Here is a 12,347-nt window from a genome sequence, read left to right as displayed (position 1 = left end):
TGGGGCCAATCAGAGAAATAGTCCCACCAAATCATTCTTAAATCTACAGCATCTACTTCTTCACACCCACTTAAAACCTTTGCACAGGATTCTCTCTCTCTCTGTGTGTCTCTGTCTGTATGTGTGAGAGAGAGTTTATTTGTGTGTTTGTTTTCTTCAAATCTTTCACGCTTCGATGCACTTTCACTAACAAATCCAACGCTAGTCTACATATAACTCCCGTGATGCCACACGGACCCGCCCCCTTTCCGCAATTTTAACCAATGGAATTTCAGTCCACTTTAACGCTGTAAGCTGATTGGCTGACGCCTATTGGGGCGCAATATTCAAAGTCAGCCAACTGTCGTCTCGAGCTTGTGTCTGTTCAGTGCTGTGAGGTTCGGAGAGGTTGAGAAGGTTTAATCCGTGAGTGAGGTCTTAAAAAAGAGATACATAAATACCTAATTCCAAAATTAACATCTTTAAACCCCGTCTGAAACACCAGCGGGGACATTGTTGGGTAAGTTTAAATTTTCAATGCTAATTTCTATAGTTAACGCGTAGCTAGGCCATTTAAATGAGCTTTAGCGGCTTTATACCCGCTTACTTTTTATACATGGTTTATTATGACTATAATTGTGACCTTAGTTAGAAATTGTTTTATTTTGTATTTGATGTAAGTGTTTAGTGTTGGTGTAATTTTCATGTTTTACCCGCTATGAACCATTTAAATAGCAGCTTGCCAGCTCACGCGCGAACAGCGGGTGCAGTCGGTAGCAGCTGATGTAAATGGCGTCGGTTGCGTTTCTAATAAACTCTTCATCTGTAAAACAATACGTGACAGCAAAACATAAGGGAAGTGAAAAGACCGCGCTGGAGCAGTCCAGAAGACGCTCTCTGACCATGTCGAATCTAATCCCGGCGAGCAAAAAAGAGGAAAAGGGCCGAAACATCCAAGTGGTGGTGAGATGCAGGTGAACATCTTTATTTCTGTTTGTGCTTCAAATTTTTTTTTTTCCTGCTTGCTTAATTGATTCACCTGCAATTGATTCATCTGTAATTGATTCACCTATGGAATATTTATTTATTATGCGTGTGGACACTTAAAAATGTCTGCATGTCTTTTCTTTGTTTTTCTCTGCATGTCATCCTTTCCATGTATTTGTACATTATGTACATATTTCTCTACAGGTCAGTTTGCACTTCTGCTAGATATATATTACACTAGATGTATACTTGTGCATTGTTGCTTGTGCACCTGGACTATGCAATGAAAGATCTTTGTCCAACTAACTATTTCAGTGAGCAGACTTTATTTTAGATCTTTACTGAGCCGATTGATTTGTATTACAGCAGCACAGAGAATAAAAACCTAGGCATTTACAATGTAAATGGAAGATAAGAGATCCATGTCGAGATGAATGATGTAGTGTATAAGGAAGGATTAGATACTGTGTGGTGTGGTGATGCAATCTAATCTATTTGTGTAGACGTTGCTGGTATTCTGGTGTAGACGTTACACCAGAATACATTAGGCGATGTAAAGTTGTAGTGTAAAACTGTGTCTGTGAACATTAACATCTAATTTGTTCTCACTGGTATAAAGTTGCTGTGTGGACGTTGTGCTCAAAGCAGTGGAGGTTCCCAACACAGTACTGCACTGTGTACAGTGTCATATATGACCTGCTGTAGTGTACAGTGAAAGAAAGAATTGCACTGTGCTGTAGTGGGTGTGTATATGTGAGAAGTTGGAAAAAGCTGCCTTCACTAAACAGGTAGTTAAAAAAATTCTTGTTCCCCTATTTCTTTGCCTGTACAGAGGTGTGAAAGTGTTTTCCTGATTTCTTTTTTTTTTTGCATGATTGTCACACTTTACTGTTTCCGATCCTTTTATTAGTAAAAGATAACACAAGTGAACACAACATTGATGGAAAACAAAATCCAAAACTACATGGCCCTGTGTCAGTGTTTGCCCCTCTGTTAATACTGTGGTTTATCATGCCGAAGTTAAATTTCTCTCGTCAAACCCAGGCCTGATTACTGCCACACCTGTTCACAATCAAGAAATCTGCCGGACACAGTGAAGTAGACCAAAAGATCCCCAAAAGCTAGACATCATGCTGAGAGCCAAAGAAAATCATAAACAAATGAGAAAGTAATTGAGCTACATTTAGTATGGAAAAGTTATAAAGCTGTTTCTAGAGCTTTGGGACTCCAGAGAACCACAGTGAGCTCCACTATTCACAAATGGCTAAAACATGGCACAGTGGAGAACCTTCCCAGGAGTGGCTGGGCAACCAAAATTAGCCCAAGAGCACAGCGACGACTCATCCAAGAGGTCACAAAAGACCCCACAACCACATCCAAAGAACTGCAGGCCTCTTGCCTCAGTTAAGGTCAGTGTTCATGACTCCACCATAAGAAAGAGACTGGGCAAAAAAGGCTTGTCTCAGTTTTGCCAGAAAACACCTTGATGATCCCCAAGACTTTTGTGAAAATACTCTGTGGACCAACGAGACAAAAGTTTAAATTTTTGGGAGGTGTGTCCTCCATTATGTCTGTTCTTTTTCTGAAATGCAGGGTTACTTTTACATCATACCAGCAGTGAAACATGGTGGTGGTAGTGTGATGGTCTGGGGCTGTTTTGTTGCGTCAGGTCCTGGAAGACTTGCTGTGATAAATGGAACAATGAATTCTGCTGTTTACCAAAAAATCCTGCAAGAGAATGTCTGGCCATCTGTTTGTGACCCCGAACTTGGGTTCTGCAGCAGGACAATGATCCAAAACAAAGTCTAAACCTCTGAATGGTTGAAGAAAAACAAGTCTTTGGAGTGGCCTAGTCAAGACCTGAATCCTATTGAGATGCTGTGGCATGACCTTTAAAAGGCAGTTCATGCTGCATGTTGTGTTCACTCGTTATCTTTTACCTATTTTTTTTTTTTTAATTGGTTTGATGATCTAAAACATTAGTGTGACAAACATGCAAAAAAAAAAAATAATTTAAATCAGGAAGTGGGCAAACACTTTTTCACACAACTGTGTCTAAGCGAGAGAGAGAGATATAGATAGATAGATAGATAGATAGATAGATAGATATTTGGATGGAAAAAAAAATAAAAGGTTAATGTTTTGTGTTTGGCTTGGCTATTGAGGGTGTTTATTGTAGCTTTGTGCTGAATTTGTTGTCCACTTTTTTTTTGTAGTGGAATGAAACATTTTTATTATGGATATTATAAGATTTCCTGTTGCTGTTAATTGTGAACATAAGTGTAAATTCTAATGGCAAATGTGTTCCAGGCCGTTCAATGCAGTGGAGCGGAAGTCCAACTCTCATGCAGTGGTGGAGTGCGACTTGAACAGGAAAGAGTTGACAGTCCGTACTGGAAGTGCCACTGACAAAACTTCCCGGAAAATGTACACCTTTGACATGGTGTGTGGATTTCTACCATAATTTATTTTATATTAATGGCACTGATGTAAGACTGCGGAATGCTTGACACTTTCACATGTATCCTGATATTTCATCAATAATCGAAGTGACTGCTTAGAGTTCATATGTACAGCTGTTGTCATTACATGTAGTGAAAAATGATGTGACTGTTTACATGTAGGTTTCTGTTCTATTTGAATGATTATTAAAAGGATTCTCCACATGTAATTGGACAATATTTGGATAAAAATGTATTTGTGAAATTTATCTGGGTGAATTGCATTAAATGGCCAGGGTGATTTTTTTATTTATTTATTTATTTATTTATTTATTTTTCTCCTCTTTTAAAAAAAAAAAAAAATTTTGGCTAGATAATAAATGTGGTGGGTTAAATGTGTTTATTTTAATTACCCTGTCTCGCCCATGCAGGTCTTTGGCCCGTCTGCAAAACAGATTGATGTATACAAGAGTGTGGTGTGCCCCATATTGGATGAAGTCATTATGGGATACAACTGTACCATTTTTGCGTGAGTGACCTTAAAACCAGACATCAGTCTTAGCAAATTCATCTTTTAATCATGGTTCTGAAGCTTATTTATGTTTAATTTTAAGCTATGGGCAAACAGGCACAGGGAAGACCTTCACTATGGAGGGTGAAAGGTCACCTAATGAGGAATTCACCTGGGAGGAGGTAAAATGAGTTGTTGTTTTTTATTATTATTATTATTATTATTATTTTTTTTAAGAAATAGTGACAATGGGTTAACTTCAATATGCTGATGCTTTATTTCTTCCATTTTCAGGATCCTCTGGCTGGTATCATTCCTCGTACTCTTCACCAAATCTTCGAAAAGCTGACCAGTAACGGCACAGAGTTCTCAGTAAAGGTTTCCTTGCTAGAGATCTATAATGAGGAGCTGTTTGACCTTCTCAGCCCTTCACCAGATGTCACAGAGAGGCTACAGCTGTTTGATGACCCCAGGAACAAGGTCTGTATTAAATTCCATGATTGATCGCAGTTGTTAGAGAAATATGCATGTATACATTTTTGCTATCCGATTGAATTTCAGCTCTACATGATCTTTTTTTTATATATATATATTTTTGGCCTTTTCAGAGAGGTGTTATTGTTAAGGGACTGGAGGAAATAACTGTACATAACAAAAACGAAGTCTACCAGATTCTCGAGAGAGGATCAGCGAAGAGGAAGACTGCTTCCACTCTAATGAATGCATACTCCAGGTAGGAAAGCAGGCTGAATCAGCATAAATTAGTCTAGTGGTGTTTTTAAGAAATTGGCAAGTTCTGGCATTCTTTTAATGTTGCCTATTCCTACCTTTCCCTACAGTCGTTCCCACTCCGTGTTTTCAGTCACCATTCACATGAAGGAGATCACTCTTGATGGAGAGGAGCTGGTGAAGATTGGAAAACTGAACCTGGTAAGACTTTGTAAATCAATATATATTCCAAAGGTAAAACACTTGTATTTATGTATGCTAGAGGACAATTGTCTTGTCAATGTTTGTATTTATTGAAGTTGTTTAAAAAAATAAAATAAAAAAATGTCTCTCTGTGTAGGTGGATCTTGCAGGTAGCGAGAACATCGGCCGCTCCGGAGCGGTGGACAAACGTGCACGTGAGGCCGGAAACATTAACCAGTCACTGCTGACGCTGGGCCGTGTGATCACAGCTCTGGTAGAACGCGGCCCTCATGTGCCCTACCGGGAGTCCAAACTCACACGTATCCTCCAGGACTCACTGGGTGGACGCACCAAGACCTCAATCATCGCCACGGTCTCTCCAGCTTCCATCAACTTGGAGGTGAGGAAACTTTCTGGTACTCAGACGTTATGTTTGTGTGGTGTTTCCTGTCCAGAAGGAGATGTTTGTTGAATAATAGTTTTGAGGACAAAAAAAGCATGGTAGTTTGGATGTTTTAAAATGCAAATGTTATTTTTCTGAGGTATGTGCTGTGTAGTGTAAGTTTAGAATATTTCTTAATGCTGCTAGTTACTGATCCCAAATTCTTATTCTTTTTTTTTCTTCCACTGAATGCAGGAGACACTCAGTACACTTGATTATGCTAACAGGGCAAAGAACATAATGAATAAGCCTGAAGTGAACCAGAAACTAACCAAGAGAACCCTAATCAAGGCAAGTCACATCATACATCTGCAATTAATTCCCCCCCCCCAGTATTTGTGGTTACACATCTTGTGTTTAATTTTTTACATCCAGGAGTACACAGAGGAGATTGAGCGTCTGAAGCGGGATTTGGCTGCCACCCGTGAGAAGCATGGTGTCTATCTCTCAGCTGAGAACTACGAGTGAGTTTAATTGTCTGTCTCTCTGAATGTATGGGATTGAAACCTTGATGCTTTTGTTCTAAATAATGATTACTCTTCTTACAGATTTTTTTGTGAAAATCTCTAATTCCCAAAAGATTAAATACACTGGCAGTGTAGGTGGTTAAATGGCAAAAAAGCAACTTGTGGCATGATTGCCTCTACTTTTAGTAGCATGTTTTATTTTTTTTTTTTCCTCCTCTTTCTCTTTTTGTTAAAATGAATTCGCTATTCACTCGCGACTTTAAACTGGCACTGAATATTATCTGATTGCGTGTTTTGCAGGAGTATGAACAGTAAACTGGTGAGTCAGGAAGAACAGATCACTGAGTACACAGAGAGGATTTCAGCAGTGGAGGAGGAACTTAAAAGGGTGAGATTTAACAGGAGTCTCATTATTTCCTGCTAATGGGTCAAAATAAATTTCCTTTAATGTTTTAAAAGGCTGGTTTTAAAAATAATTTGAGGCTGTGGTGGATTATTTGCTGTTGGACAAATGCTTTCATTCATTGATTAGCCAAAAACGATTTTCCCTGCCGGTTCTAATCAGGGGTGAAGTTGTTTATACTGAATAACTGCCAGGTTAATATTGGACCATCTCCTGAACCACTGTTAAAAATCTACCTTCAAACTTATTTGTATTTAGTGTTAACATAAAGCCTGGAGTAATTTAAGTTCTATGGGAACTTAAGAGATGGCAATAATTGCAGTAATGAACAGGCTAAAATCAGAATTGCTTTTGAAGCAGTTTGAAAGGTCATTTTCATCAGAATAACGTGTTGATGCCTCTAATTTAGGTGATGGAGCTGTTCACAGACAGTAAACAGAAGCTGGAACAGTACAACGAGGACCTCCAGGACAAAAGCCAGCAATTGGAGGAGGTTCACAAGGACCTGACGGAGACCAGGCAGAGGCTCACTCAGGAGGAGTTCATCACCACGCAGCTGCAGACCACCGAGAGCCAGCTGCACGGCACTGCAGGACAGGTGCGACGGCGTGCAAACGTCAAAATGTTGCAGTTCTAACGGATAAACTGTTTCGAATGTAATGAATTTTGTGAATGTCCTGTAGCTCTTGAGTACGGCAGAGGTGAGCACAGCGGACGTAGGAGGCCTTCATGCTAAGCTGCAGCGGGTGAAGGCTGTGGAGCAGCACAACGTCAGTGCTCAGGGTAACTTTGCTCAGTGCATGGAGCAGAGCTGCAGCAGCATGCAACGCGCACTGCAGGAGCACAGCCTCAAACATGCCGAAATGCTGGATCACTATCGGCATGCCATGGGTGAGTATATCGCAGTCCTGGGGTTGACTAGAGACTAGACAGATGCTTTTATTTGTAATTTCACAGTGCATAAAGTACAAGGTTCTCTTTCTGGTGCCAGCATTTGATGCATATTTTGACCTTTAAATGATTTTCATTAAATTTTTTTGAATAAATTCGTTACAATAAATCCAGCTGGTTTAGGATGGACTGGTTGAGAAATCCTGTAACATAACTGTGTCCGTGTATGTGTTTAGCGGAGCTGCTGGGGGGGACGGGTCGTGTGTTTGAGGAGGCTGCGAGCTCAGTGTTGAGTTCCTACACTGCTGTCCGAGAGGCTGTGGTGGAAGGAGTGGACTGCTGTAAGGTCAAGCTGCTGCAGCAGGGCGAGCTCACAAAAGGAAACCGAGACGCCATGCTTCAAATGCTGGTGAGATCATTTCGCGGGATTATCCCGCATAATCTTTAAGAAAATTACGTCAGGAATAACCGGGAGAGAGACGTTCTGTGTGTACCCGCTTCAACTAGGTTTTCGCTGGATTTAGGGTTTGTTTTTCTATTAATCCAGACTCTTCTTTGCCTTCAACAGGACGAGCATAAACTTAATCTAGAAGATGTTCTGATCGCAAAAGCGATGCCTGCTATCGGATCGATTATGGCTGTAAACAAAGGATTGAAGCAGACACTGCATAGATATAATGCTCTGGCTGGAAAGGTGTGTGTGGGATGATATTTATTTATTTATTTTTGGAGAAATGGAGTCAATGAATTTCATATACCATAGTTACCAAAGGTTGTCAAATTACCCAATAGTAAGTATCTGTACATATAAAAATTATTTTCAGTTTACAAATTGTGTTGCCGAACAATGTTTTATTACCTGCAAATAATAGTATAATATTGTGAATAAGTCAAAGTGGAGCTTTTTATATATAATATATATATATATATATATATATATATATATAAATATATATAAATATAAAGAAGAAGAATAATAATTCTTCCCCCAGGTGGAAGGGATGAAGGCGGAGATGACTTCATTTTTTAGCAGCCACGTGGAGGCGCTGGCAGTCATGCGGGAAACAGCAGTTCAGGGCTTCACTTCCCTCCAGGCTGAACACAGTAAACTAAATGAGCAGATCAACCAGTCCAGCCAGCAACACAAAACGGTACGACTGTTCAGTTAACCCTCAGTGAACCTGTTCAATTCACCAAACATTTAATAAAAAATAATGGGGTAAAATACTGAATTGAAACCCTTTTTATTTTATAAACGATTCTCTGATTGTGGTTGAGAAGTTTTGTGCGTTTTTAAATAGTAATTCATTTGATCAGACCGCACAACCTTTGCTTGATTAGTTGGTCTCATCATTAATTACTTGATCATAGATTGCAACACTAGGTCCATGCACTTATATTAAAAGGAGACAAAAGTTTGGCTTTTTTTTTCCCCCATCTTGGGGAAAAATAAGGAGCTTTCTTCATCTTAGCATGTCTGATGTATATCCTAAATCTGTATGTCATGCGTTATTACAAAACTAGTGTATTTTAGTGTGTGTGTGTGTGTGTGTGTGTGTGTGTATATTTTTTTTTTTTTAAGAAAAACTGTGTGCTATTAATTGTACAGTGTCTTGTCCATTACTGATTGAGAGGTTCTCTTTGTGTATTGCAGCGTGTAGAGCATCTACTTCGCTGTGTTCAGGATCAGATGAATCTCCTGGCCCTTGACACACAGTCTGACTTTACTGGTCTTCAGGAGGCATCAGATGCACAGAGAGCTCCAATGGAGACTCTAAAAAATGCAATAAAGAGGTGAGCAGAGAGAACTGGGTTTAATCACTGTAAAATCTTAATGCTTGTTAATCTCGTTTGCATGTTGACTGCGATAATGAAGCTGCCTTGCAGTTATCTACTGGCTTCATGATTGTGGGGTTTTTTTTGCGCACTAATTTTTGTATTGTTTGTTTTTTTTTTCTTCTTCTACTCAGCAAATGCACCGAGGCCGAACAGGAAAGCTCGTCAGTCTGTGCTCGCCTAAGTTCATGTACAGACGGAGTGATTAAGGAGATGAATGGAGTGGCAGAGGAGGGGCGCACATCGCTGGAGGAAGGTGCTGGTTATTGTGGTCTCTTGCAGAGCTCTCTGGAGTCACTGACCGATTCATGCCTCCAGTGGTGTCATGCAGCCAGAGACCTGACTGAGCGACGTGCCGAGGAACAGCTAACCCTCACAGAGGAGAGCAAGACTTTAGTGCATGAGCTTCTGAAGGTAAGACATGTAAAGTCTTTGATAGTATTGAAAATAAACCACAGCTCATTTCCTAAGGTACTTAATTCAATTATATTATTGTACAGTGATGATTTTAAGGTAAAAGCTGAGGCTGGTGCGTTTGTTTTATTGTGGAGTATCTATGAAAGGAACCAACACATTTCAGTGACTTTGTAATATTTAATGTAACTTGAAATAGAGAAATATTTAATTTGTAAGTAGATAAATTGTCATTGTTAATTGTGCTGGTATCAGGAGTGTGTTGGAGACTGTATCTAATGTTTACACTGTGTAGGAATTTATAATAAAATTTGTCCTATATCTGAGTAATGGGTAAATGTGCAGGCATAAAATTATTTTGTGTAATCATTAAAGTAGAAAATAATAATTTATTTTCAGTTTCCTGATTAAAAATCTGGACAGTAGCAGAGTTTTTTTTTTTTTTTTTTTTTTTTTTTTTTTAAATCGAATCTTTTCTAATATATTTTATTATTTTCATGTAAACAGCGTGCAGAGGAGCGCGGTCAAGCCACGGTAGATGAGTGCCGAACTCGTCTTGCTCCAATGCAGCAGGAAATGGAGGGGGTACTGAAGAGAGTGGGAGTGCAGGTGGACGAAGACCAGGCCATCCTGCAGCAGCACAAAGAAGAACTTTCAACTCTCACCATGCAGACCCTGAATACAGTCAACCACTTCCTGAGTAATGAACTTCAACAGGATCTGCCAACCGGTGAGACTAGATGTTCAGATATTTTAGTAGGAATAGGGGTAGAAATTGTCTATCTATTTCTACCTATGCAGTTTTTTTAAGCATACCTGTAGTTCTTCATTTACCTTTTTCTATAACTATTAGTGAAATTATTTTTAATTTTGTATAAATTCTAAATTTATACAATACATTCTGAATCTTTTCAAATCTATAAAATATATATTTTACATTTCTGATTAAAGTGATCTGTCAATTATTTATCTCAGAGGGATTAGAAATTCAAAGTACCACCAGCTGAATGCTCTGTGAATTGTGCAAATATTATACAGCCATTGTAAAAGCGAAAAATTTTTTTTTAAATTCTTTATATAAAGGTACAACGCCAAAGCGTAAGGAGTACGAGTACCCACGTGTCCTGGTGCCACTGAGGAGCAGAACAGAGCTGGAGGATGAGTTTAGGGCTCAGCAGGAGCAGCTAATGAACGCTCTCAGTCAGTGTGAAGTCCTCACCGAGGGAGAGGAGGAGGAGAAACCTGTGGATCAGGTACAAACCTCATACCTGATATTTATACATAATGCATGGAAATAAAAGTGCCACATATTTCAGCTGATCGTTGCCCATGGAATGCATTTAACAGGATTATTTACATATCCAGGACTCTCTGGAGGATGAGGTTTGCAGCTCCAGTGATAGTAACTCGACCCAGCAGTCTATATCGGAGGAGAACTTGATGTGCTATGAAGAAGGAAGGGTTCCCTTCTTTAAGGTAAAGCGATCATTCAGGTGTATGCAAAAAAAAAAAAAAAAATCCCTTACCCTCAGTAAGACAATAAATGAGCCCATCAGCACATTTTGATTTTTAACTACACAACTACTCCAAGAATGGCAGGTCAGATTACTTTATATAAAGATGTAAACTGAAAAAGTTTTTTTTGTGAGAGGGGTGCCTTGTAGTTTAAAATTCCAAACAAAACACAGATGGTCCTCGTGTTATGACTGTTCTTAGGATTTCCCAATCTTGGAACAATTATAGTAATATGACAATTACATACACTAACCAGGCTTAACATTATGACCATATGCCTAATATTGTTTTGGTCTCTTATTTTGCTGCCAAAACAGTTCTGACCTGTCAGGCATTAACAGCATTAAGTTCTTCGGCAATTTGACAGTAGCTCGTCTGTTGGATCGGACCACACGGGCTAGTCTTTTCTTCCACGTGCATCAATGAGCTTTTGGACACCCATGACCCTGTCACCGGTTCACCACTGTTCCTTCCCTAGACCACTTTTGACAGATATTGAATAATGCTGACACAACAAAAGAGCAGTTTTTCTGTCCATCACAATTTGGCATTTTGGCTCTTGAGATGATCAGTGTTATTCAATCACTAGTCATGTTAAGGTCCTAATTTTATGCCTGGTCTGTGTACATACGGTGTACTACATGTTTATACAGTATGGTACTGCAAATTGCTTTTCACCATATGTAATTACAAATTACGGTATACAACTCCATACCCGATAACTACTGGGTAGTACTTGGGGGGGCTATCTACAGCAGCGGCCCCCAACCTTATTTGCGCCACGGACCGGATTAATGTCAGACAACATTTAACATCTTGACATGCATCAAGCGTTCATCATAGACAGATGTGACTGAGAGAATATGGTAACTTTCCCAAATAAAACATCCAATTGACCCAGGGGTTGGGGACCACTGATCTACAGCACATTATTTTTATTTATAAATCTCTCCGTGTATTTGAGCCCTTATTCCTTTTGCATTTTAGAGCTTCACTCGCTCAGTACCTTTTTATAAAACCGATTTAGCTGCAGATTATTATAATCATCTTCTTTCCTCCTCTACAGAAAAAGTCCAAAAAAGAAAACCTCAACAACAAGTCTCTTAATCGTTCTAAGGTAGCTGAGAACGAGACCTCCGTGACTCCACCTCGGTCCAGATTACCTCTCAGGGCCCAAAATCAATGATGGCTCCATTTTTCTTTTCTTTACACAGTTACCCGGAAAGAATTTTATGTACTTATCTACTTACACAACATATGTATTTTTAATCTGTTAATTTTTTATGGTCATGAATTTAAAATATACTTTTGTTTGTCTTTTTTTCTTTGTTCACTGTTTCAATGTTCAGCAAAATGTTGGTGTTTACTATTCATTTTTTTTCACTTGTATTAAATGGGTATTTTGTGTTTTCTTCTGTTTTTGAAAGTGAAGAACGACTTCTGTTTCAAGGACTGTTTAAAAAAAAAAAATAAAAAATCACTTCAAAACTAATAAAGATTTTAAGATTTTCAAGAGTTGTGTGATTTATGATTATTTACGTCCTCATGT

General features: G+C 39.0%; 1 protein-coding gene across 2 annotated transcripts; it reads left to right on the top strand.

The window, feature by feature from the left end:
• The first annotated feature begins 311 nt into the window (after nucleotides 1–311).
• Nucleotides 312–12,311, top strand: kif11 (kinesin family member 11). Of its 2 annotated transcripts, none has more exons than XM_083544575.1 (23): nucleotides 312–499; nucleotides 824–953; nucleotides 3,277–3,409; nucleotides 3,839–3,936; nucleotides 4,022–4,100; nucleotides 4,213–4,398; nucleotides 4,527–4,651; nucleotides 4,758–4,848; nucleotides 4,988–5,230; nucleotides 5,468–5,563; nucleotides 5,648–5,736; nucleotides 6,040–6,127; nucleotides 6,552–6,740; nucleotides 6,826–7,033; nucleotides 7,270–7,442; nucleotides 7,602–7,727; nucleotides 8,026–8,184; nucleotides 8,688–8,827; nucleotides 9,004–9,283; nucleotides 9,791–10,013; nucleotides 10,367–10,536; nucleotides 10,631–10,759; nucleotides 11,865–12,311. In XM_083544575.1, exons 2-23 carry the CDS (start codon nucleotides 883–885, stop codon nucleotides 11,982–11,984), a joined length of 3,216 nt encoding a protein of 1,071 aa, XP_083400701.1. In that variant the 5' UTR covers nucleotides 312–499; nucleotides 824–882; the 3' UTR covers nucleotides 11,985–12,311. The 2 variants fall into 2 exon arrangements, with proteins under 2 accessions (XP_083400701.1, XP_083400702.1); XM_083544576.1 differs by having other exon boundaries at nucleotides 313–499; nucleotides 10,649–10,759.
• Nucleotides 12,312–12,347: the final 36 nt, after the last annotated feature.

This window comes from Silurus aristotelis (assembly GCF_946808225.1).
Source record: "Silurus aristotelis genome assembly, chromosome: 6".
Lineage (NCBI taxonomy): Eukaryota > Metazoa > Chordata > Actinopteri > Siluriformes > Siluridae > Silurus > Silurus aristotelis.
Note: the sequence above shows the minus strand (reverse complement) of the source record. Positions and strands in the feature narration are given on the sequence as shown.

Coding starts and splice junctions, on each gene's coding strand:
- kif11 (XM_083544575.1), top strand. CDS start 883: ATGTCGAATCTAATCCCGGCGAGCAAAAAAGAGGAAAAGGGCCGAAAC. Junction 954..3,276: donor CAAGTGGTGGTGAGATGCAG/GTGAACATCTTT, acceptor AATGTGTTCCAG/GCCGTTCAATGCAGTGGAGC. Junction 4,399..4,526: donor TTGATGACCCCAGGAACAAG/GTCTGTATTAAA, acceptor TGGCCTTTTCAG/AGAGGTGTTATTGTTAAGGG.